This window comes from Marmota marmota, unplaced genomic scaffold, assembly GCF_001458135.2.
Source record: "Marmota marmota marmota unplaced genomic scaffold, marMar, whole genome shotgun sequence".
Lineage (NCBI taxonomy): Eukaryota > Metazoa > Chordata > Mammalia > Rodentia > Sciuridae > Marmota > Marmota marmota.
Window position 1 is genome coordinate 50,219,047 of NW_026000005.1, and position 23,106 is coordinate 50,242,152.

The 23,106-nt window shown below is 54.3% G+C and overlaps 1 protein-coding gene across 12 annotated transcripts in view; it reads right to left on the reverse strand.

The window, feature by feature from the left end:
• Iqca1 (IQ motif containing with AAA domain 1) overlaps positions 1-23,106 on the reverse strand; it is a 126,485-nt gene that overhangs the window by 81,885 nt on the left and 21,494 nt on the right. For all 12 annotated transcript variants that reach the window (XM_048808792.1, XM_048808791.1, XM_048808790.1 and 9 more), the window contains one exon: positions 14,411-14,616. In XM_048808792.1, coding sequence (XP_048664749.1) covers positions 14,411-14,616 — 206 coding nt within the window. The remainder of the gene's footprint in view (positions 1-14,410; positions 14,617-23,106) is intronic.

The following is a 23,106-nucleotide window of genomic DNA, read 5'->3' on the forward strand; positions in this document are numbered from 1 at the left end:
ATGGACGAATGGTGTATATACACAGTGGAGTTTTATTCAAATAAAAAATGAAATTATGGCATTTGCAGGAAAATGGATGGAACTTGAGAGCACTGAGTTACGTGAAATAAGCCAGACTTAGAAGATCAGGGGTCTATGTGGAAGCGAGAGAGAGGAAAAAGAAAAAGGTGAGAAGATCTCATGCAAACCAAAGGGAGATCAGTGGAACAGAGGGAAGAGACGGGCGGGGGGGGTAGGAGGGGATGGAGAGGGGAAAATCTGGGGACCGACACTGGCCAAATTATATTGTGGCATGTACCAGCACATAAAAATGAATTCTAGATTAGGTACAACTATAATGCACAAATAAAAAATGTGGGGAAAAACGTACATCATTTAATCCTACCAACGAACCTACGAGGCAGATAAAATTATTGTCATTGATGTTTTTCAGATGAGGAAACTGAGGCTTGACAGATCTCACCCAGGCAGACTGAGACCTGAGCCAGGAAGGGCGTCTCCAGAACCCACAGGATCAGCCTCCCCACCCACTTTCCACGGGGTTCTCGGCAGAGCTGGGCATCCATGGACAACCACTGAAGCTCGCTGTCTATGTAGGTGCCATTAATGAGACTTTGTACAGAGAGAGGGGCAGCTGGGAGACAGATGTGCAGTGAAAATAGTGTTTTACTGGAAAAGAAGAGATGTGGGCAGCTGCTGTTAAGTAGCTGTGTGAGGAGAGCCAACTGAGGGCGGGCCCCTGGACAGCCGGGCCCCTGGACAGCCAGGTCCCTGGACAGCCGGTCCCCTGAACAGCCAGGCCCCTGGACAGCTGGGCCCCTGGACAGCATGGCCCCTGAACAGCAGGTCCCCTGGACATCCGGGCCCCTGGACAACTGGGCCCCTGGACAGCAGGGCCCCTGAACAGCAGGTCCCCTGGACAGCCGGGCCCCTGGACAGCCGGGCCCCTGGACAGCAGGGCCCCTGAACAGCAGGGCCCCTGCAAGCCTGCCCCCTGCAAGCTGGTGCCACTGAGCTAGGCTTATCCACTGAGCTCTTAAAAATAAAGTGCTGTCTGCCTGATAGACACCTCCTTGGAACTCTAGGAGTCCCTTGATTTGGTTGTGACAAATACTAATGGGGGACAATGCTAATTTCTTACAGAATTTGTTCAGTGACTAATGTCACTTTTAAAATAAAGACAGCTTCAGCTTGGTGAGCAGCCTTTCTGTCCTTTATCGGAGGACACCGGACACTGGAGAGGGAAAACATCACTTTTATTTTTCAGTTAGCAATGGGAGCATTCAGTAAAGTTTTTGCACAAATGTGAAAATGGGCAGCCGTGAGTGGGCAGTGATTTAGGAAGCAGGGCTGCTGGTTGATGGATCTCCCCTCTGAGGTCTGACACGGAGCTTCCTCGGGTCTCACCACTGCCGACTCACAGGCAGAGATTTATCTGTGTTTCATCAGGTACGAAGAATATATGATGGAGGGGCTTCTGGCTGGTCCCCCTGGTCAGACGGCCACCTCCATTAATGTCAGCAGACTCCTATATTTCTCTTCCTTCTAAACCACCACATAGGAGCCTCCCGAGGTGCCACTTGCTGCCCATAAATTCACTGATACTCAATAAAGGCAATTGACTGCACATGGGCTTAATTACACGGTCCTTCTTGGAAAAACCAGGGACACCCCAGTTCTCAAAGGAGAGGTGGTGGTACAGGAGCACAGCAAGGCAGTCTGAGCACACACCACGGAATCTGATTTATTCAATGGTGCTTTTACTTATTAGTGAGATATTATTAGCAGTGATCACTCAAGATGAAAGTTCTTTTTTTTTTTTTTTTTTTTTTTTTGTACTAGGGATTGAACCCAGGGGATGCTTTACCACTGAGCCACATCCCTAGCCCTTTTTTAAATTTTTGCTTTGAGACAGGATCTTGATAAATTCCTGAGGCTGGCCTCAAACTTGCGATCCTTCTGCCTCAGCCTCCCAAGTAGTTGGGATCACAAGTGTGTGCCACTGTGCCTGGCTAAAGCTTCCTTCTTGATTTGAAATTATTATCTTGGATTCTGCTCATGCTTCAATGCAACAGGAACCTCCCTGCCCAGCCTCCCTTTTAAAAATTTTATTAAAAGAATTAATGTATTACTGAACACATGATTGCCTATTTTGGCTTTGGGAAAATGATGTATGTGCCTTATTTTCACCTTTTTATCTCAAATATTTATATAAAAATTAATCCCCAGGCAAGTGCAGATGCTTCAGGAAGGAATGGAAAGCAGTTCCTGATCAAAGATATCGTCCGCCCGTCATCCAGGCCTCTTCAGGGCCGCCTTCCTCCACCCTCCTCATTGGGAGTCTCACACCCTTCTCCTTCCCAGGCCACGGATCCAGAAAGCTCAGGGAAAATGAGGACGGGAAAGTGCCAGTGAGAGACGTGTGGAACTCACTGTGCCCGCGCTGCTGTTGAAGACTGGGATCTTTATAAGCAGCAACAAGAGTGAGCTACAGAAAAGGGCAGCGTGAGGGCCCAGCACTTAACCTCGACGACCTCTGCCTGCATTTGATCAAGTTCAAGGGGATCTTTACTGTGTCCATGCAACACGAAGTCTTGGTCTTTCCATCCAAAGTGACACTTCCACAGTGACATTGTTCCATGGAACACAGAAACAGCCTGCTCAAGCAAACTGGAAGGCTCTGTCTCCAAAGGACAGTGGTGTGGTGTCCTTGGTCGCAGCCATGTCAATGCCACAAAGGCAATGGCTCCAAAGTCACCCTGCTGTTTTGGTGACAGCAGCAGAGATGCGTTGGCCCTCCACCTTCCCAGTATGGTGCCGTTTTCACTTTTTGGCAATGCTGGGCCACTCTTCAGCAGGACTCCCCAGGCAGGAGGCACGAGGAGGGTAGCAGGGATGTCACCTGTGGCCACTCAAGGTTCTGCAACATCAGTAGCTCCCGGAGCTGTTTAGCATTTGCAGACTGTGGGGCAGACAGAGGCCCTGTATTGGGTCAGCAGGGCCCAGTGCTTTAGCCTGGAACCGTCTACGTGCCAAAGAGAGGGAATCTGTTCTCCGCACTTGCAGAGGAGCCTGAGCGTCTGTCTTTCATCAAGACCTGGCGCCTGGCTCGGCCATGGGAACCTCTAGCTGCTGGGTGTTCTTAATGTGATTTACTGTGACGACCTGACATCAAAACATGCGATTTCACGCGGGCTGTGCACCTGTCCCCAAGACCTCAGAGACTAATGCCCGGACCTTGAGCGCTCGCCCACCTCTTCTGATGTCCCCCGCTCCACCCATATATTTTCTGCCAAAGCAACGGCAGGAAGAAGTTATTTGCTTCTCCTGTGAGTAACCTGCACACGCGCTCACCTGTCTACTGGCCACAGCTGCCTCTGAGAACATAATCTCACAGGAATTCACAATTATGAGCCCTGCGCTCACCTCTGTGCACGACTGTCCCCTTTCAAAAACTTCCCTTTTCACCCCGAAAGTAACTCATGCTCCCTGCCTGGAGGACCAAGGGAGAGAACAGACGCTGCTGCAGTCCCACTGCCCACGAGACACCCGCCGCACACACTCGGGAGGCTTCTGTTTTGAGGTCCCTGGAAGTCCTCAGGATGGTTCTGGGCTTTCCCTGAGACGCCATTCTGGTTTTACATGATGCTCCTGTTTCAAAAGCCCTTACTCACCCAGGTCTCAGTTCTAAATCTGGTGGTCACTCCGGGCTTTCAGGCAGGACGCCCTGACTTCTCTAAGTCCACAGTGACGTCTGAGATAACGGTGAGCCACGCACCGGCTTCCTCAAGCCCACGATTGATTCTCCCTCCCCGCCACCCCTTCCTTTTCTTCTTGACTGCACGGAACATGCCCTGCTCCACATGGAGAGGCTAGGAAGTTGGGGGAAAGGAGGAGCCAGGAGTTAGGAAAGACGGGGGTTCCCAATGGCACCTAAGGGACCATGAGGCACCATCTTTTTCTACGAAACAGCAGGAACACTGATCATTCCTTGGCACCGAGTCAGACGCTCAGGACAAAGGTCCTGCTGCTGACACCCTCAGGAGATGACACCTGCACGTGGGATGGAGGCCTGGGTATGGACCCCATCTCCTGGGAACTACAAACCCTGCGAGGGCACCTCGAGGTTTCTGCTGCCCCTGAGCCAGTGGAGCTCCCTGCAGACCCCCTGCTGGGGCAGCCAGGAGACACTCTGGTACCTTGGAAAGGAAGGACCACTGCTCAAGGCAAGCTGCTGGTGGAGACGCTGTGGCCCAGGCCCCTGAGGGCCCAGCAGGTGGCATTGGGAGAGAGGAGAAAGGAACAGGGAGACTCTTTCAGGCCGATGGAAGCCCTGAAGCTCTGCCTGCACCAGAGACGCCAGGCCCTCGGCAGATTGCCCCTCAGGGTCCGAAGCCCCAGGATGGGAGCAGGCTTGGTTCTAGGGCCTGCTGGGCTTGAGGTGACCGAGGAGGGGATGAGGGGCCTCAGGCCTCCCAGGGCCCAGGGCCCCAAAGGACAAAGCTTAGCTTGCCCAGGGGCACATGGAGAGGGGGCTTAGCTGCACTTAAATTGCACCTCAGCTTTAGAAAGGAAAAGATCAAGGAGACCCTGCAAGCCCTCCTCCACAAAGAATGCAGCTTGCTGCTCCTGAGAGAAGTCGCTCCCTGCCCTGGGGACCTGCGCACATTCCAGCAGGTGGTTCTGCGGTTCTGTGTGTGGGCCTGAGATTACCCCCCTGCCGGCTTCAAGCCTGCCCCGCCCCCTCTCGAGGACAGTCCTTCTCCCACCCACCACCATCCTGCCTCTGTGGTTGGCAAGGCGGCACTGTGACCCAGGGATTGGGCATGCAGGGGCCCAGACCCTGGACGGAGCACCAGGAGCTGAGGAGGTGGCAGCATTCCAAACCATAAGCTGTGGGTCTGGGTGCACAGCCTCCCTACGAGTCGAGTCCACAGTAATTACTGAGGGTGGAGCACGCGGCACACACTGTCTGCAGCTCCATGTTCATTAAACTCTCTGTTGTTTATCTGTATTGATAATAGTAATGTCTGGATCTTTATTAACCTACTTTATCCTTTCTATGCCGTAAGCAGTATTAATACCACCGCCTTCCACTTGAGTATAACGAAGGAGGCAGAGAAAGGGGGAGAAACTGGCTCAAGGTCACACAGCCTGTGAGGGGTTAAGTGGGATTTGAACACAGGCAGCCGAGCCCTGGGACCACAAGCATTTGCTTGTGAATGTGTGTGTGTGTGTGTGTGTGCACGTGCATGTGTGCTATTTTTGATGTATTTGCTTGTTGTAGAGACACAGGACACAGCATCACATAAGTTTAAGGGCAGAAGCTGTGGCTCCGTCCCCAGCCCGGCCACCTGATGGAGCCCAAGAAACTCCCGAGGCCCCAAGGCCCAGAGCCATCCCCTGAACCTTCACTGCTGACCAAAAGGTGGACTGAGGCTCAGCAGTTTACGCCTCTCTGTGCTGGAAGGAGGCCCTGGAACTCAGCACCTCTTCGACAAAGTGAGCACCGTCACATAGGTGACACAGGAATGGCAACAGTCACAACAGGACAATCTGGGGTTCCCATCTGCAGACGGCAAGGCCCAGCATCTTCTAGAGTTTCTAGGAATGATGTGCCCAGGTGACTCTGATCTGTGAGGGGACGAGAGGAGCCACTGTAGCTTCACTGACCATAGCCCATGGTTTCCCAGGCTGACCGAGGCCACACAGCCCACCTGGGCCTCCAAGTTCTCCCTTCCAACCCTGAGTGGTTGGATAAGGTCATGGCTGAGACCCCTTTATGGCCCTATAAATTGAAGCTTATTAACGAATCCTGAAACTTAGATGTTCATAGCTGATCTCAAGAGAGATGCCCAGTACAAGCAAGGGGCTGTCTGAAGACAAAGTCCCCACAATGATGTGGTTCAATATAGCAGCCACCAGGGTCCTGGGGCTGTCTCAACTCAAATTAATTACATACACAGACACCCCTCAACTTACAATGGGTTTGGTCCCATAAGCCCACCCTATGGGAAACACCCTACGTGGAGACACAGTTATAGCTCACCTAACCCACAGAACAGCCTGCTCAGCACACGGGAGCTGGGTCATCTTCCCTGTGCTCATGGGGCTGCCCGGGTGCCTCGGCCCAGCACAGCCAGAGAGGATCTGGAGCATGTTTCTCACCTGGGAAAAGTTCAGTGTTCAAAAATTCCACCTTGGTTGCTATCGAAAGCATATTGTACCATTGTAAAGTTGAAAAATCCAAAGCCAAAACTTCGAGGGTGGGGACCATCTGTCATTAAAAATTCACAGTCACACGGGCCGTCTTTCAGGTGCTCAGGAGCCTCACGGGGCTACTGGCTACTTACTGGGCAGTATCTAGGACATTTCCCCACTGCAGAAATTGTGCAGCATTGGACCGACTAACCAAATGCTATCCATGAATGGAGAACGGCTGTGTCCATCTCATAGGTGCTGAAGGTCATGGTGGCTGAACAGTTGGTCCCCAAGATGCTGAGGTCTACCTTCTGGAACCTGTGAGGGGTACTTACAAGGAAACTGGGTCTTTGCAGATGCGATTAAACGAGGGGTCAGGAGGTGGTCCTGAATCACAGGGGTGTGCTCTCAATAACATCATGAGGGTCCTTCAGGGGAGAGGTGGAGGCAGATCAGACACACACAGAGGAGGAGCGGGCGAGGGGGCCACAGAGGCAGACTGAGTGGGGTGGACACAGGGGCCAGTGAATGCCGTTGGCCACTGGGGGCCAGGAAGGGGTTCTCCACTTGAGGTTCCAGAGGTGGCAGCCTGCCAGCACCTGGATCTCAGACTTGGGACTTCCAGGACAGTGAGAAAAGACATCTCTACTGTCTTAAGTCACCAAGGTTGTGGAAGGTCACTGCGCAGCAAGAGGGACCTGGAGCAAGGGTCAAGGGAGTGCAGGTGCTGAGCACCCAGGACCCCTGGTGAGCAACCATGCTACAGTCTCCACACCATTCCCATCACTGAAAGCGCCCGGCATGTACTCCAACAGGTGGTTCATAAACACAAGACCACGGGATCCAGAAGATCCTACGCCCCCCTGTAGCAGAGCATGAACAAAATAACACACCCCAGGGGAGGAGGAAAGGAGGCCAGGCTGAGCGCAGACGCCTTCCTCCATGCTTTGGCAGGAGGGGACAGAGGCCCTGGCCACCAGGACTGGGGTCCATATCCACAGCCACATTGTAGGATGTGAACAGCCAAGAAAGCCTGCAACCCTGGAGCTACCCTGAGACCTCAGGAGACCGCAGCCCCAATGTGTTAGTATCCAACCCAAAATGCACAGCTGGAAAACGATATTCATTCCAATAAGCTGGGCGTGGGGCACAGCCCATAGGTCCAGCTCCTCCAGAGCCCAAGGCAGAAGGATTGCAAGGTCAAGGCCAGCCTGGGCGGTTGAGTGAGATCCTGTCTCAAAGTAAAAAATTACATTAAAAAAGGCTGAGGATGGGATGAGGCTCACTCCACCTGCACCTGGGCCCAGCCCTAGGGCCACCACAGGAGAACAAAGGGCCCTGCCCTAGTGCCACCACAGGAGAACAAGGAGTCCTGCCCTAGGGCCACCACAGGAGAACAAGGAGTCCTGTCCTAATGCCACCACAGGAGAACAAGGGGTCCTGCCCTAGTGCCACCACAGGAGAACAAGGAGTCCTGCCTAGTGCCATCACAGGAGAACAAGGGGTCCTCCCTAGTGCCACCACAGGAGAACAAGGGGTCCTGCCTAGTGCCACCACAGGAGAACAAGGGGTCCTCCCTAGTGCCACCACAGGAGAACAAGGGGCCCTGCCCTAATGCCACCACAGGAGAACAAGGGGCCCTTTCCTAGGGCTACCACAGGAGAATGAAGTACACTGTAGAATCCATGACCTCATCCGGAAGCGTGTGGGTCCAGGTGTCACAGCCTCTCGTCTCATCCACGTCACACTGGGTGGCAGATCCTGCACTGTGTACAGACAGCAGGGGGAGGCTGGAGGAGCGAGGCCCACAGGCCCGGCCAGGAGGGCACCCTGGGGACATCAGGAATGGCTCCTGAGGGCCAGGTCATTTCTCCCACCCACTCTCTGCCCTTTACTCTTACTTCTGGCTTTCCTGAATGTGTGTGTGTGTGTGTGTGTGTGTGTGTGTATGTGTGTGTGTATGTATGTATGTATATGTGTGTATGTGTATCTAGGTTTGTGTGTATGTGTGTGTGTGTATGTGTATGTGTGTATGTATGTGTGTATGTATGTGTATCTATGTTTGTGTGTGTGTGTAGGAATCACCAAAAAAAAAAAAATACACCACAGAGGGAAGCAGGTAAGTGACAAGTCACTTCAAGATAAAGAAACACTAGTGACAAAACCCACCAAATAGTTCTTCACCTCATTAGTAAAGTCAGTGTGACTTAAAAGACAGTGAGAAGCGTTTCTCTTATCAACTTGGCAAAGAATTGAAAGATCCCCGTCAGTCAGTCCCGGGCTTCCATGCAGCTGGACACCGTGCTCCTGAGCACATCTTCTGGATTTAAGGACATGGGAAAGTCCAATGTCATGGTTTTTAGATTTGGAGAAAGGGCTCATGAAACAATTAAAATGCATGTGTGAGAGAAGGAGGCTAGAAGGAAATGTCCCCCGAATTCTCACAGTAGCTACCTTTATAGATGCTGACAGTACAGATGATTTAAATTTTCTTCTTTAAAGTTTGATCTCACACATTTTCTATAATGATCGTGGATTACTTTTAACATCAGAATAATGTAAAACCTGAGGTAAACAAGTAACCCTTGTGGCCACTACTTGTGTGATAAAATGGGCCGGGAGTGTCCCGAGGCGTGGGAGTAGACGTCCCTGCCCCGTCGTGATTTGTCGAGTTGTTCTGGTGTGTCTGATTGGAATTCATCCTGGGGACTGATCATATTTCATGCTTCAAAAGACAATATTTGCTTTCTATTTGCCTTTGATTTAAAAAAGCAAGGAGGATTTTTATCAAAGTCAACGAGATAAATGTAATCCAATTATAAAAATAAATTCCCCTGACCTTACATTACTTCAGAAAAAGGAATTTTTATAACTTGTGAATTCTGCACAGTGCACCCATGAGGATGCCTCTGAATGGCCTCTAGACAGAGGGGTCAGGAACACCAGGATGAAGTGTCCCCAAGGGACCAGCCAGCTGCACCTTCAAAGGAGGCCACCAACCCTGGAGCAACTAGGGAGCCTCTGGGTGGACAGTGAAGGCAGGCCTGTCCCTCACGTCCCCCAGGACCTCATGGGGAAAATGACTCCCGTTTACACATGTCCACCTACTCCGCACCAGAGGATGGTGTACATCCAAGAGTGGCACAGACGTGTTCCGTAATCTGACTCTCTAAAGTCAGTGTGCATAAGAAATTCATAATCAGCCCAAACAGATTGCCTTTCTCTTTTTTCTAGTATGTCTTTTAACTCGGGTTTTTATTGTAAAAATGATACTTGTCGAAACACAAGGCTTCTCATAGTATGGAAGAATGTGAAGTAACATGCAGCCCTACCACTCTTGTCCCTGGAGACAGCAAGCTTGCAGCTTCTGGTGTGCCCTTCCAGAGGCTTCTCACGCATGTACAGACACACATTTAAGAAGCCAGATGTGTTTGTGGCTACGGTAGTCCCCGCTTATCTGCACTTTCTTTTTCTATGGTTTTGGTTTCAATTACTTGCTGTCAACTGCAGTCTGAAAATATTAAGTGCAAAATTCCAGAAATAAACAATTGATAAATTTTAAACTGTGTGCCGTTCTGAGTAGCATGATGAATTACTGGGCCATGGGCTGCCCCACCTGGGCATGACTCATGCCTTTGTTCAGCAGGTCCACACTGTATATGCTACCCGCCCTCTGGTTACTTGGTAGCCATCTTGGTTGTCAGAGCGGCCACTGCAGTTCTGCAGGGCTATGTTCCAGGGACCCTTATGTTAGCTAATACTGGTCTCAAAATTCAGGAGTAGCGATGCTGACAGTTTTATTGTGTGGCACCTTATTATACACGGTATGTCTTATTATTAGTTGTTAGTCTTTCTGGGCCTAATTTATATAATCAACTTTGCTGTATGGCTATGCTGTGTAGGGATAAAAGCAGAGCAGGTACAGGGTTTGATACCGTCCATGGTCTCAGGCATCCATTGGGGTTCTGGACTGTGTCCCACAGACAAGGACGGGTACTGTATATTTTAACTTATTTGGGCTTACAACTGTGCACAGCACTTTCAACTTGGCTTTGTCACTTGAAATATTGGAATTTAAAATATTTGTTAAAAATAAAGAATCATTTTATGGGAAACACATTTGAATGCTTGTTCTCTGGCATATAAGGAAAGGAGAACCCCTGATAGCAGAAGTTCATGAACATGGGGCACATGATCCCATTAACTATGAAAGTGAAGGTTTTAATTATACATCCATGTGCTTTAATCAGAAGGCTCAGCTCTTCTGAAGCGAAGCCTTTCTACCTAAATTTCCTGGTTGCCACTGCACACAACCATCCCAAGAGCGTTTCTGCAGACACAGCCAGGTAGGTGGTGAAGAGTGGAGGCCCATGACCCCATCACGGCACTGCCCCTGCTGCTTGGGAAACTGATGTGGCACTGTCTTCCTAGGACCGGGCTGGGGCTGCAGTCATCGTGCGAGAGGGCACGTGTGCGGAGCAGGTGGCTACTTAGGGAGAAAAGTCCTAAACACCCCAGAAACGGCACCATCCTTGTCCTCCATCACAGAGGAGGAAGCTAACCCCAGAGAAGCTGAGGGACTTGCCGGCGGTTGTACTGCGCTCTGCAGGAAGCAAGGATCCAGTTTGCCTTCTGAATCATTCTGCAGAAGTGCCCCGGGGGGAGCCAGGTGGCTTGGCTTCTCAGCTCCAGGGGGAGCGGGAGGAGAAGGCAGGAAGCAGTCAGGGGGGGTGGCACTGTCACTGTCAACGGGAGCAACAGGCCGTGAGGAGTGTGGGCAATGGGAAGGGAGTGAATGAGTGGGATGTGCACCGAGTCCTTGAGACCCCAGCAGAGTAGAAACGCCAGCTTGGCTGTGGGTGACCATGGAGCGGGGCGGTGCACAGGGCCACCGGTGGGCATCGGGCACTGCCCGTCTTCTGACTGTGTGGCATGACGTGGGGCGAATGTGGTGAGTGAAGAGGCCCTGCTGGACGGTCCCCTGGGGCCTGGGTGTGGCACTGTCATTGTGCTCAGGGTGGACGTGAGGTCCAGCAGAACCAGTACCCCAGCAGGGTGGGCTCTGACACAGAGGGCACACTAGCAGGTGCCCAGGGACTGGGACACCAGGCAGAAGCCAAGGGCTGTAGAAGGGAGTCCCCAGAGACAGGAAGCCTGCAGCTCAGTGTCTGAGGAGCCAGCTGGGGCACGGGGACTCTTGGGTCAGCGATGGAGCCCCAGGAGGCAGAGCACAGACCACGCTGTCCGGGTGTCGCCGCTGTGCTAAGGTCATCGTGCCTCGAGTTCCTCCTGTGCTGGGGGTGAGGCCGATGTCCACAACCCACGGGCTCCAGACACAGAGCAGAGATGAGCAACGGCCTGGCAGAGAGGGACGCCAGCAAGGCCACGGGACGGTCTGCGCGCTCACTGCCCCAGGAGCCCCTCCCCAGTTCACAGCACCTCTCTTCTGGTCTTTTTGTGGGGCTGTGAGGACCCAGGGCCTCCCCCTGCCAGCCAGTGCTCAGCCTCTGAGCCACAGCCAGCCCTCGGGCACACCCAGCTTACTTATAAAGAAGTTTGCTGTGTCACACCCGCAGTGGCCTCCAGGACCCGGTGCGCGCTGCCCCCCTCTTGTATCGCCTTCTCTCCTGCTGGAGCTGAAGACTCGGTGGTGGCGGCTCCGCCCACCCTGGTCCTAGGGTGACAGGCGGCCCCAGGTGGGCACTCAGCCTGGGTGGCCGAGGGCAGTAAGGTCTACGCCGCCCGGGTCTGCATGGCACCCCACGATGCTGGCGGGACAGGTGACGCGCCTCGGGACGCTTTTCTCAGGATTGTCCCCGCTGCTAGCTGACCCTGAGTGCCTGGATGCTGCTCCTTCTTGGCCTGGGTGCCCTGGTGGGCGGAGGAGTCCTCGCCCCCCTCTACGGTCAGATGCCACAGGGAGAGAAAAACAGGGGACGTCTGACCCAGGCCTGAAGGGCTACTTCAAACGGGAAGGGTCAGGGTTCCCTGTGACTGGCCAATGCCGGCTTCTCCTACACCTGGACGGGAGCGGGAGCCGAGGACAGGGCTGGCGGGGGTGCTGGCCTGGTGCTGTGGGCTGCGGGGAGCTGCGGGCATTTTCTGAGCCACGACCACGACTGCTCCCTTCCCTGCAGCTCTTCTGATCCATCACGATCGACTGGTGATGGGTCCAGGGTCGAGGGTGATGGGCTTTGACAGATGAGGAGGGAGCTGAGGGAGGAGGGAGAGGGCCACGTGCGGGCTGCACCCCCTCCCCGCTGCCAGCGTCGCGGTCTCCTGACCGTCCCCACAGAACCAGGAGACCCCGTGCAGGGGACTCGGGATGTGCCCTGGTCTGCTATCAAGTACCCCGAGGAAGATACCGGAGAGACGCTCACAAAGGTCATCACTCGGAACCTGAGACACCATCAAAGGTTTGGAAAGGGTACTCACAGGAAGGGACGGGATGCCGTGTCGCATCAAGGAAAACCTGCCCCATGCCCCTGATTAATGACAGTGGACTGTCCAGTACAGGTACGAAGGCCCGAATGGTGTGAACACACTGTGTGTACGACCAGAGAGGTGAAGAAATGAGCCCTGTGTGTGTGATCTTTAAGAATCGCAATGCATTTCGCTGTCATATATAAATAAAAATAAATCAATTAATTTTTAAAAACCAAAGAAAACCTGCCATGACCTCTAAATGTTACCAAGGAGACGACAGCTAGACCCCCACGTAAGGCAGCACAGAAGCTGACCAGCCTCCTAAGTCACGGGATGACCGACTCAGGTACAAGGGCTGGGGTCTGTCCCCACCAGAATGCACCGAGGTGCCGTGTGGACAGATGGGGTCTTCAGGAGGAGGTCGGGCCCCCACGCTCCTACCAGGGGAGCAGGTGGGCTGTCAGGAGTGGGTGGTTGTAGAGGACTGGTTTGGCCCTGTCCCTCTCACCACGTGGCACCCCCTCCCCCAGTTATGGCGCAGCAAGAAGGCCTCACTGGAGGCCGCCCCTCCAGCCTGGACTCCTAGCCTCCAGAATCTGAGCCCACAAACTTCTGTTGTTCATAATTCACCCAGCGGGAGGCGCTCTGTTACGACAGCGAGAAACACTAAGACGACAGGTTACCCCCAAACCCAGTGGTGGGAACAGCCAACGTTGACTGTGCCACAGCCTCTGAGGGACGGGCCAGGTGTGGCTCTGTGGGGAGCCTCTGCCTCCAGCCCACACAGCCGCAATCAGAGCCCCGGCCAGGACAGGCCACCCCAGGCCTCCCCTTCCAGGTCCACACGTGTGGCCGTGGGTGGCACTCCACTCTTGGCTGCTGGAAGGAGGCCCTGGGAGCCTCCCTCAGTCCCAGGCCTCTCCCCTGGGTCCTCTCAGGCAGGGACTCCTCTGAGCCGACAGGAGGGTGTGGGAGGTGAGCAGATGGCGGTGAGAGCCCAGCCTCTGCTGTACTCTCCTCAGTGAGTCATGCAGTGTAGACCACACCCGAGTCACTGGGCAGCTCAGAGCCTGCCCACCACAGGGGTCACATCATGATTTTTGAGCGGAGGTCAGCTTTCTCTACCCCTAACAGTTCCGTGCCCGTCCTGGTCAGCTGACCAGCGCAGGCGTCAGTGTCTGAGGATGTGCCCCCTACTCAAGAAACGGGGAGCCCAGCGGGGACCGCCAGCCGCCCTCCCTCCTCCTGAGATGAAACAGACCCTAGAGCTGTCATGAGGGTCACCGGCAGTGCCTCCCACCCTGTGGAAGTGCCTGAGGAAGACCCCTCGGAACCTGGCCCAGGAACTCGCTTTAGGTCACTGAGCACTCCGTGGAGGACCCTCTCAAGACCCTTGGGACACGAGGAGGCCGGGGCCTTGCCCCAGAACTGCCGACCCCCTCTCCGGGGCCTGGGTTTGAGAGCCCTGGGCCTCAGGCAAGCCGCAGCTGGGGGCCCAGGGGGAAGGCCGCACCAGCCGGGGTCCCGGGGCCTTCAGCCAGGCCCAGCTGAGAACGGGCGTGGGTCCCCCCAGGGTGGGCTGTGTCCCCCATCCTGTCCTACTTCTGTGGTCACAGAAGCACTATCTGGACTGTATTCCACCCCAAGCCGAGAGCATGACAGGACATCGTCACGAAGGAGGAGAGAACTGACACCCCCTGACCCTCCCCGGGTGTGTCTGAGTTAAAACGTGCCAGGGGCTCGGCCTCGGAGGGACGTGGGTGGGCGCACGGACTCAGCTCACCTGCACTCGATGAACCACTGCCGGATCTGATCCCGCAGGCTCTCCTTGATGTCCGGGCCCTCCGTCTGCTGCAGGTCGTTCTTGATGGTCACCAGGGCCTCCCTGTAGCCCTCCTCGTGCCTCAGCTGCACCGCGCTCCGCAGCAGGCTCACCTTCTCCGCCTGGATGATGGTGGCACTGACTTGGTCGAAGAGAGGAGGGGGATTCTGAGAACAGGAGAGAGAGGGGGAGACTGTAAGCCACAGCACTGAGAGGTCCTGGAGGGTCAGAGTGCCGAGGTCCTCAGTGGTGTCCTTCCACCTCGGAGACGCTCAGAATCCAAGACCAGGCCTGGCAGCAACCTTAGGAGGTGGCCCACCCCTGGGGGGACACCGGGGCTCACTCCACACGGCTGCCCAGACGCAGGGGCCGGCTGCCTAGGGACGCGCCCATCCAGTGCTGGCCCATGAATGTCCCCAGAGGCCCAGCGATAGACTCTGGGTCCCCAGGTGGCACCACCAAGTGGCAGTGGAGCCTCCAAGAGGTGGGCCCGGTGGCGCTCCCTGGGAGTGTGCCCTTGAAGGAGAGTGAGGGACCCAGCCCTTCCTTTCTCTCTTTTGCTCCTGGCCGTGAGGTGAGTGGTTTGGCTCTGTGGCCCAGCACACGATGTGCTGCCTCACCAGAGGCCCAAGGCCAGGGGCCCATCGGTCATGGACTGAAACATCCAGAACAGTGCGCCCAAATAAACCTTCTACCTTTTCAAGTGGATTTCCTCAGGTATTTTGTCACAGTAATGCTAACACCTTCAATGAGACGTCTACAGATTCCTTCACACTATGGAAAGGAAAACTCGACCAAGCTTCCTGGTCAGTCGGAGGACAGGGAACGTAGAGGAAGTGCTCTGATTTCAAGAAAGAAGACACTGAACACGTCCACTCCGTCCCTACCAACCTCCAGGGAAGGAAATGACACAGCAGACCCAGGCATCCTGTGGCAGTGAGCGTTTTCAGTGGATGTTCTCCCTTGAAACCCACTAAACCCACCCATTGGCACGTCAACTGGCAGCAGAGCACCCAGAGGTGCTGAGCCCCGCAGATCCGCCTCTGCAGGGGGCTGGCAGGGGCAGACGCACAGTCACGTCCCCTCAGACTCCTGAAGAAGTGGGGCTGCTGGGAGGAGGTCAGCACGAGCCAGGGAGGGGCACAGGCTCACGCAGCCAGTCAGCTGCTGCCAGGGGCTTGCAGGGGATGCGGGCGAGGTCTTGGAGAAGGACGGCGCGTCTGGGGCTGGGGCACCTGGAATCAGAGTCCGAGGGCCGAGGGCTGGCTCTCCTTGGTGGACAGGACCGAGCTCTGGAGGTTCTGAGATTCGCCGGGAGGTCAGGCCGAGGCTGCCGAGGGCCAGCGGACACGTTCTCAGGGGTGTGCCAGCTGGTTGTTAAACGGCTATTTTTGAATCCTGAATCATATAAGCTAATCCTCGAGCTGCATTCATGAACCGAGTTGTCAATACTCCAGACTCCTCGACCCCAGGTCCCGTCCCTGTTGGCCATGCTCTTGGGGTCCCTTGTCTCTGCTGCTGTCCTGTGGGATGGAAGGCCACCCACCAGGAGCCTCTTCCCGTCCTGGGCCCGGGTCCCCTCCACAAGCCTCCCTCAGAGCCTGTGTCCTAGCTGCGCGCTGCTCCACAGCTGCCAACAGCCCCCGCACGGTGCCCGGCACCCGCTCCCTGCTCTGCCCGTCACCTTGCCCCTCTGTGGCACCCGCTCCCTGCTCTGCCCGTCACCCTGCCCCTCTGTGGCACCCGCTCCCTGCTCTGCCCGTCACCCTGCCCCTCTGTGGCACCCGCTCCCTGCTCTGCCCGTCACCTTGTCCCTCTGTGGCACCCGCTCCCTGCTCTGCCCGTCACCCTGCCCCTCCGCGGTGGCCGCTGGCCTGGGACACTGAGTGGGACTCTCCGCAGAAGCCCCAGGACAGAACCCCAGGGCCTGGGCCCGGGAGCCCCCGCCGCGATCCCTACTGGGCTGGCTGTCTCTGCGCCGGGCGGCACCAGCCAGCAGGCGGGTGGAGCCCAGGACGGCCACCTGGCAACGGCATCCAGAAACGTGGGGGAGAGAGCAGAACTAAAGTCCGTCCACTTCAGAGCTGTGGGCAAGAACATGGCAGCGAGCGAGAGCCCACAGAAGCCACCCGCAAAGCTGTGGATTTAAGCCTGTTACTGTGAAAGGGACAGTTGTCTTGATTCTTGTCACGCGCAGAGACACATCCCAAATGGATTAAATGTTGGATGCAACAGCACGTCTGTGTGGACGGACAGACGGATGGACGCGACTGCCAAGACACAGCCCTGACGCTCTGGGGTGAGAGGCATTTCACACGAGGGGCCGTTAGAATCAGAGGACAGTCACGTCCACCCAAGGGGAAAGAGAAAGGGGCCACCCACGGAGCCTCACGAACACAGCGTTGGGAAGCCTCAGAACACGAGCAAAGGCTCCAAGTTCAGTAAAACGAGGACGCACGGCTTTTATGATGAAAAGTGAACGCAGGGAGAATCACAAAATCATTTTAAAGAACAATGTTAAAAAAACCATCTAAGTCCCCGAGGTGCTGGGCGGCGTGGCTGGTCGTGGCTGTGGGTGTCTGTGTGGAACTCAGGGAGGAAACTCCCCCATTTCATCATTTAGGTGAAACCGGACCCTGGATCTGCCAGGCCACGTCTCCCACCCCTGGTGGGATCCTAAGGTGTGAATCAGAAGTTCCTGACCCACAGGGACTCCTCTCCCCACAGTGGGTCGCCTTCCTGAGGGGCCCCTGCTCCGCCCCTGAAGACGCAGGCGGTGTTCCGAGGCCTCCACCGAGAGGATTCTCTGCTGGGGGTGACGCCCGTGAAGCCACCTCCGCCCAGTCGCACTGCTCCTGTCATCCTCCGCAGGTCCCCTCCCAGGTGGGTACTCGCTGTGCTGAAATGGCCCCCCGCTGTCCTTCCTCACAGCAGGCGAGTCTGGTTCACGTCTTCTCAATAGCTTTGTAAGAGGTGATCAGCAAACTCCCTCAACATCCACAGTCCAAACAGAAATCACTCGGCTCCCGCGGCATTTCCTATCAGCCACACTGAACAGCCATCGGGTTAATGTCAGCCTCACGTGTTCCTTCACCTCTCCCCTTATTGATGTTCACATGAGGAGCCCACTGAACGGATGAGGAGACAGAGGTTCAAAGTGGACTACACCTTCTTCATCATTCGGTGTCAAGGAAGGAGCCAGCAGGAAGTTCCTGGCTCCTGTGGCTCTGCCTGCTGCCACGCCATGCTGTGTGGTTAATGTGTGTGCATCTCTGTGTGTTTCTTGATGTCGACTTTCTCTGACAAGGAAATGCATTTGGTCATTTGGGGCTTCCTTCTCTAGTTGGTTTTTGAATCGAAAGGTTATAATGCATTTAGGTCCCATGTTAATGAGCACCTCTTCCTTTAGGCTAGGACATCTTTTCCTCTTTAGCAACTTTGGTCATATGGAATTCAAATGTGTTAACTCGTGGTATAACAGCAACTCATTTAAAAATAAATTACGAATGTTAAAAGGGAGCCAGAGAACACAATGACATGTTCTATATTGAAACGCATCAGCTATAGAACGATGCATCTTAATGAAGGCTTCCCATGTGAATAAACCATTATATTTACAAGCTTTCCACTGTTAATGACCCAGAACGGGATAACGAAACCTACATTTATAGCAAGGTCCTCTGTCAGCAAAAATATACATATTAATAATTGATGTTGCTGTAAAAATAGGGCACAACACAGTGCTTCCTGAGTCTGTGGGCAAATAGCACGACACGGTCCATTAACTTAAAAGGCTTAGCTAATGTTTGATGGGCTTTGTCTTTAAAACTCCTTGTTCAAATTAGGAAGACAAAATGGACATTTGTCCAAATGAAATGCCGTTCCATCTCTCGGTCCCCAGTGGACGTGCACTAAGGGCTGACGACGCTGGCGGCCTCCTCCAGGTGCTCCTGGGGCAGGGACACTGGAGACAAAGCTGGAGCAAGGAGGGGGACGCCATCCCTGGCCACCTACAGCCACCTCTCACCCCTCTGAGCAGAGACTGACTGGCTGTGCCTCGGTCCTCGCGGGCACAGAGACGCGAGCTCGGCCCCCCGGGGCGGGTGCCGCACGCCTCGGCTCTGATGGCACACGGAGGACTTCGGGTGGTCCGTTTCGGGATGGTGCAGAGGGGGTGCCACAGTTGACGGAAACCAGCCACCTGGCCCCACGTTTCCTTCTGGACAGCACATGGTTCTGCGCATCTGTGGGGGTCACACAGACGGCCCCGGGGAGCGCAGAGGCTGCGGCAGCAGGAGCTGAGTGTCCCCAGGGTGGACCTTTGTTTTAGAATCCACAATTTTAGCAAATACAGAACTATCAGAGACCTAAAGTGTTTTTCCAGTTCATTAAGTCTAATTTTTAAAAAACAAAAACAAAACAAAAAAACACCCAGCATCTGAAAATTTTGCCTTTTTAGGAACTTGAACCAAAGTAGTAGAGCTGGACTTATGATCAATCAGTGGTGGAGATGTAATCGGGTCCTACTTTCTTTTTTCTTTTCTTTTCTTTTTTGGTACCAGGAATTGAACCCAGAGGTGCTTGACCACTGAGCCGCCTCCTCAGCCTGTTTTAATTTTTCTTTTTTCTTTTACGATAGGGTCTCAGTGAGTTGCTTGGGGCCTCACTAAGATGCTGAGTCTGTCTTCAAATTTGTAATCCTCCTACCTCAGCCTCCCTAGCCACTGGAATTACAGGTGTGTGCCACTGCCCCTGGCTAAAATTGTTTTTAATAGATACTTTGAGGGCACTTGTGATTTGCCAGGCATGATTTTAAGTCCTCACTGGTGTTATGTCATTTATTCCTCATGGCAACTTTATGTGGTAAGTAGCCTCATTACTTCATTTTATATATGAGGAAACAGGCACAGAGAAGTCTGGTGAGTTGCCCAAAGTCACACAGCCGGGAAGTAGCAGACTGGGGTTTGGTCTGAGCCATCTATCTCCAGTCTTTGTTCTTGTTCCCAACTGTTTTTATTGGTGTGTGGTGATCGTACATACAGAGGGACCCGCTGTGACATACCTGCACAAGCCCCAGCACCATGCTTGGCTGCCTCTTTGCGGGCAGGTTTCCTGAATTAAAATGCTGTCTGAAGATGGCATTTGGCGGGCACTATAAATCATGCTTTCTTAAAAAATGAGCATTTGTGATTTTAATGGCTATTGCTAGGCTGCCTCTCCAGCCTGGCACCCTTGGCTCTCCTGGTCAGGGTGACAGTGCCCGTGTTGGGTGCCTTGCCCTTTTCTAACTTAAATGGCACCTGGTCACCGTGTCTGAAGGTGCATGATGTGACAGGCTCACGATGCGATCACTTAGGAATCACGGCTAGTCCTTCTCCAGTGCTGGCCGTGCCGGCCTGGCTCTAACAGAGCCAGCAGCCACCGCGTCCCTGTTGGCACAGACGTACAGAAGCCATGGTGCGGGGCTCACGGTGCGGCCGGCTCAGTGCTGGGGTCAGCACGCGCTCTGCCTCCCAGGGGACCCTGGCTCCAGGCCTCGGCCTCGGCCACTCTCCCAAGTGCACCAGGGACTGCGTGATGTGCCCTTGCAGGGGACCAATAACGGCAGGTGTCCTGTCGCAGAGTGAGGTGAAGGACTCCTGGGGCCAGGGGACCTGAGAGGGCAACGAGTTTGGCTATTTAGTTTCCATGACCTGGAGACCGGGGCAAAAATCAAGCATATCAATAATAACAATTATAAGAAGACATAATAAAAATTAAAATCAGACTTGAAATCACACTCAACGGTTCCCAGGGAACTAGGCTGTAAAATCCCATTTGATAGAAAAGAAAACGGTGATTTTCCTTTTCTCTCTGAGTCTCTGGAAGTGAGCTTCTGAGGTCGAGATTCTCCAGGGAGCCCCCTGGAGCTCGGGCCTCCTCGCCAGGATGCCTGTGGGTTTGCGAGGACAGCTGTTCCAGGAGGGACGCTGGTGGCATCTGACACTTCTTCCTGGGCGCCACCCGGAGGGAGCTGACTGTGTGGGGCTGCAGCTGTTGCCTCAGGCAGCCCCAGGAAGCTCCCCGGGGCTGGGTCAGGGAGCGGCAGGTGGGAGGCAGCCCTGGGGCTTTTCCAGAGCCAACGTCACAGTGATTTCCACGTCACAGATGTGGCGGTTCACAGGGGGCCACGGCCTTTGCACATGTATTTTATGCAAGAACTCATTTTAAAAGATTTGCAATTTGTTAGACAGAAAATTTATCATACCTCTAGATGCCAATGACCATTCTAAAAGTCATTCCACATCATGACACCGTGACTCAGTTTTCCATGACTCCTGTCTTTGAAGGTGCAGTCTCTCCTGGCTGCCACCTAGGCCTCAGCCACTGACCCTCATCGAGTCCTCCCCCACCTCTGCAGAAGGCAGCACGGCTCTGACCTCCCAGGAGAGGAGGCTGAGGTCGCAGCGCCAGTGGGCACGTTGCTCAAGCCCCTCCACGGGGCAGTGCCCGCTGGCGCCCCCGGCCTGGCTCCCCTGCAGTGTCTGCGGCAGCACAAGCCCTTTGAGCTGGTCAAGAGACACCCCCACGGCGGGCACCTGCCTCCCCGGGAAGCTCGGGAACAGCTCTTCTGCACTCAAAAGCTAGAACCAAACAAGAGCAAAGCAAAACACAGGGTCACAGCACAAACTGCTTATTGGGGATCAATTAATCTTTTGGAAACAATGGAATGTCATTTGGAGCCAAATGTGACAGATAATCCGCAGGATCAGATGGACTGCGTGGTCCTGGCTGGGCTTCAGGGTGGTGGTGAAAGGGCTTCATCCACATCCTCTGCCCATTTTGGCTGTGCATGACAGCAGGTCCCAGAGAGGAGCCCAAGGACACTGTTGGGGAGGCAGCATGGGGCCACCGTGCCACAGGCCCTCAGAAGGAGCCACCATCACTGGGGGCCAGAGCTCGGAGCGGGGGTTATCTGCTAACAAGAAAGGGGTCTGATTTATTGGCCAAGATGTCATGTAGGCTGTAGGCAGTCTCGGGTGGGTCTGAAGTGAGCAGGGTGGTGTGGCGCTTCCAGGAGCGTGCAGAAGCGACGGCCTCTTTAATGAGTGCCCCCCGCGCTCTTCATTAAAGTGCACACTTTGACGCGGTGCCTGCCGAGACGCACAGGGTGGAGTGCGGTGCGTTCTTCAGGCCCCTTCGACTCGATGGGCTCCACTGGCTCTGCCAATTAAAATGACGGCACAGGAGAGTTCAGGGCGCTGTTTGTTTTCNGGTTCACAGAGTAAATGCTGACCAGTTTAGAAAACACCAACATCTTCTGAAGCCACCCTCTGAAACATGAGCCCTACTGACTCGGCAGGTGCCTCTCCTGTGCGCACAAGGGGCTCTGAGTGTCCCCTTAGCTGAAGTCATGCTAGAATTCTAAATCCCGAATTTCGACCTTGAGCATTTTTGCATCATCAAACACTAGTCAGAAATGTGTTTTGTAGTGTTGGCGCGGCACAGCACCGTCTTGTGTAAGGCCACCATGAGTCATGATTCACCACACACCTGCTCTAGAACACTAGACTTGGCCATTTCCGTTTTTTTTTTTTTTTGGAATTAGAAAGAATATGGCAGAGAACTATTCTGCATCCAGATCTCTGTTTCTGATGATGTGTTAGGTTGGAAACAGAAGTCAAGGTGGACATGTAAATATTTTAAGGCTCTAGCTGCACCGGCTCCTTGGCCTTCAGAAAGGCTGGGGCAATGTGACAAGCTCGTCACATTGCCAATGACCCTTATTGTCAAGCCTTCTTATTTTGCCTAATATGACAGATACAACTCTCCCTGTTTCNTCAGAAGGAGCCACCATCACTGGGGGCCAGAGCTCGGAGCGGGGGTTATCTGCTAACAAGAAAGGGGTCTGATTTATTGGCCAAGATGTCATGTAGGCTGTAGGCAGTCTCGGGTGGGTCTGAAGTGAGCAGGGTGGTGTGGCGCTTCCAGGAGCGTGCAGAAGCGACGGCCTCTTTAATGAGTGCCCCCCGCGCTCTTCATTAAAGTGCACACTTTGACGCGGTGCCTGCCGAGACGCACAGGGTGGAGTGCGGTGCGTTCTTCAGGCCCCTTCGACTCGATGGGCTCCACTGGCTCTGCCAATTAAAATGACGGCACAGGAGAGTTCAGGGCGCTGTTTGTTTTCCTGCATAGATTTTAGAATGTAAAACATTTAAATGGCTGTATAGAAAATATCCTTCATAAGACAATGACAAAGGAAACGGGGGGCGCGGTGGGGCCTTCTGGCGTCTTCTGCTCTAATCCTGGGCTCTGATGCCCAAGAGCCGCTCCTGAGGACACTCCAGGGTCTCCCAGAGGTGGGGAGGCAGCTTTGACCTGGTGAGTCGATGGCTTCACCCTGGCACAGTGAGCAGCATGAGCGGACGGAGAAACCAAGGGTAAAGAGGGGAGGCCGTCTCCTAATCAGGGACCAGTGGGAATTATTCCACGGAAGCCGCCTTGGGTGGGGAATGGATGCTTTATGGCCACCAGGCAGTGAACAGCAGGCAGCGTTCCTTTAAAAGTGAATCCATAGTCTTCTCACGAGTAAGATTTCGATAGACCACGTGCTCTCAAGGGGGACGCAGGAAGAAGCCCGCTGAGGAACGTCTCGCGGAACACAAACTCGCCCTGCT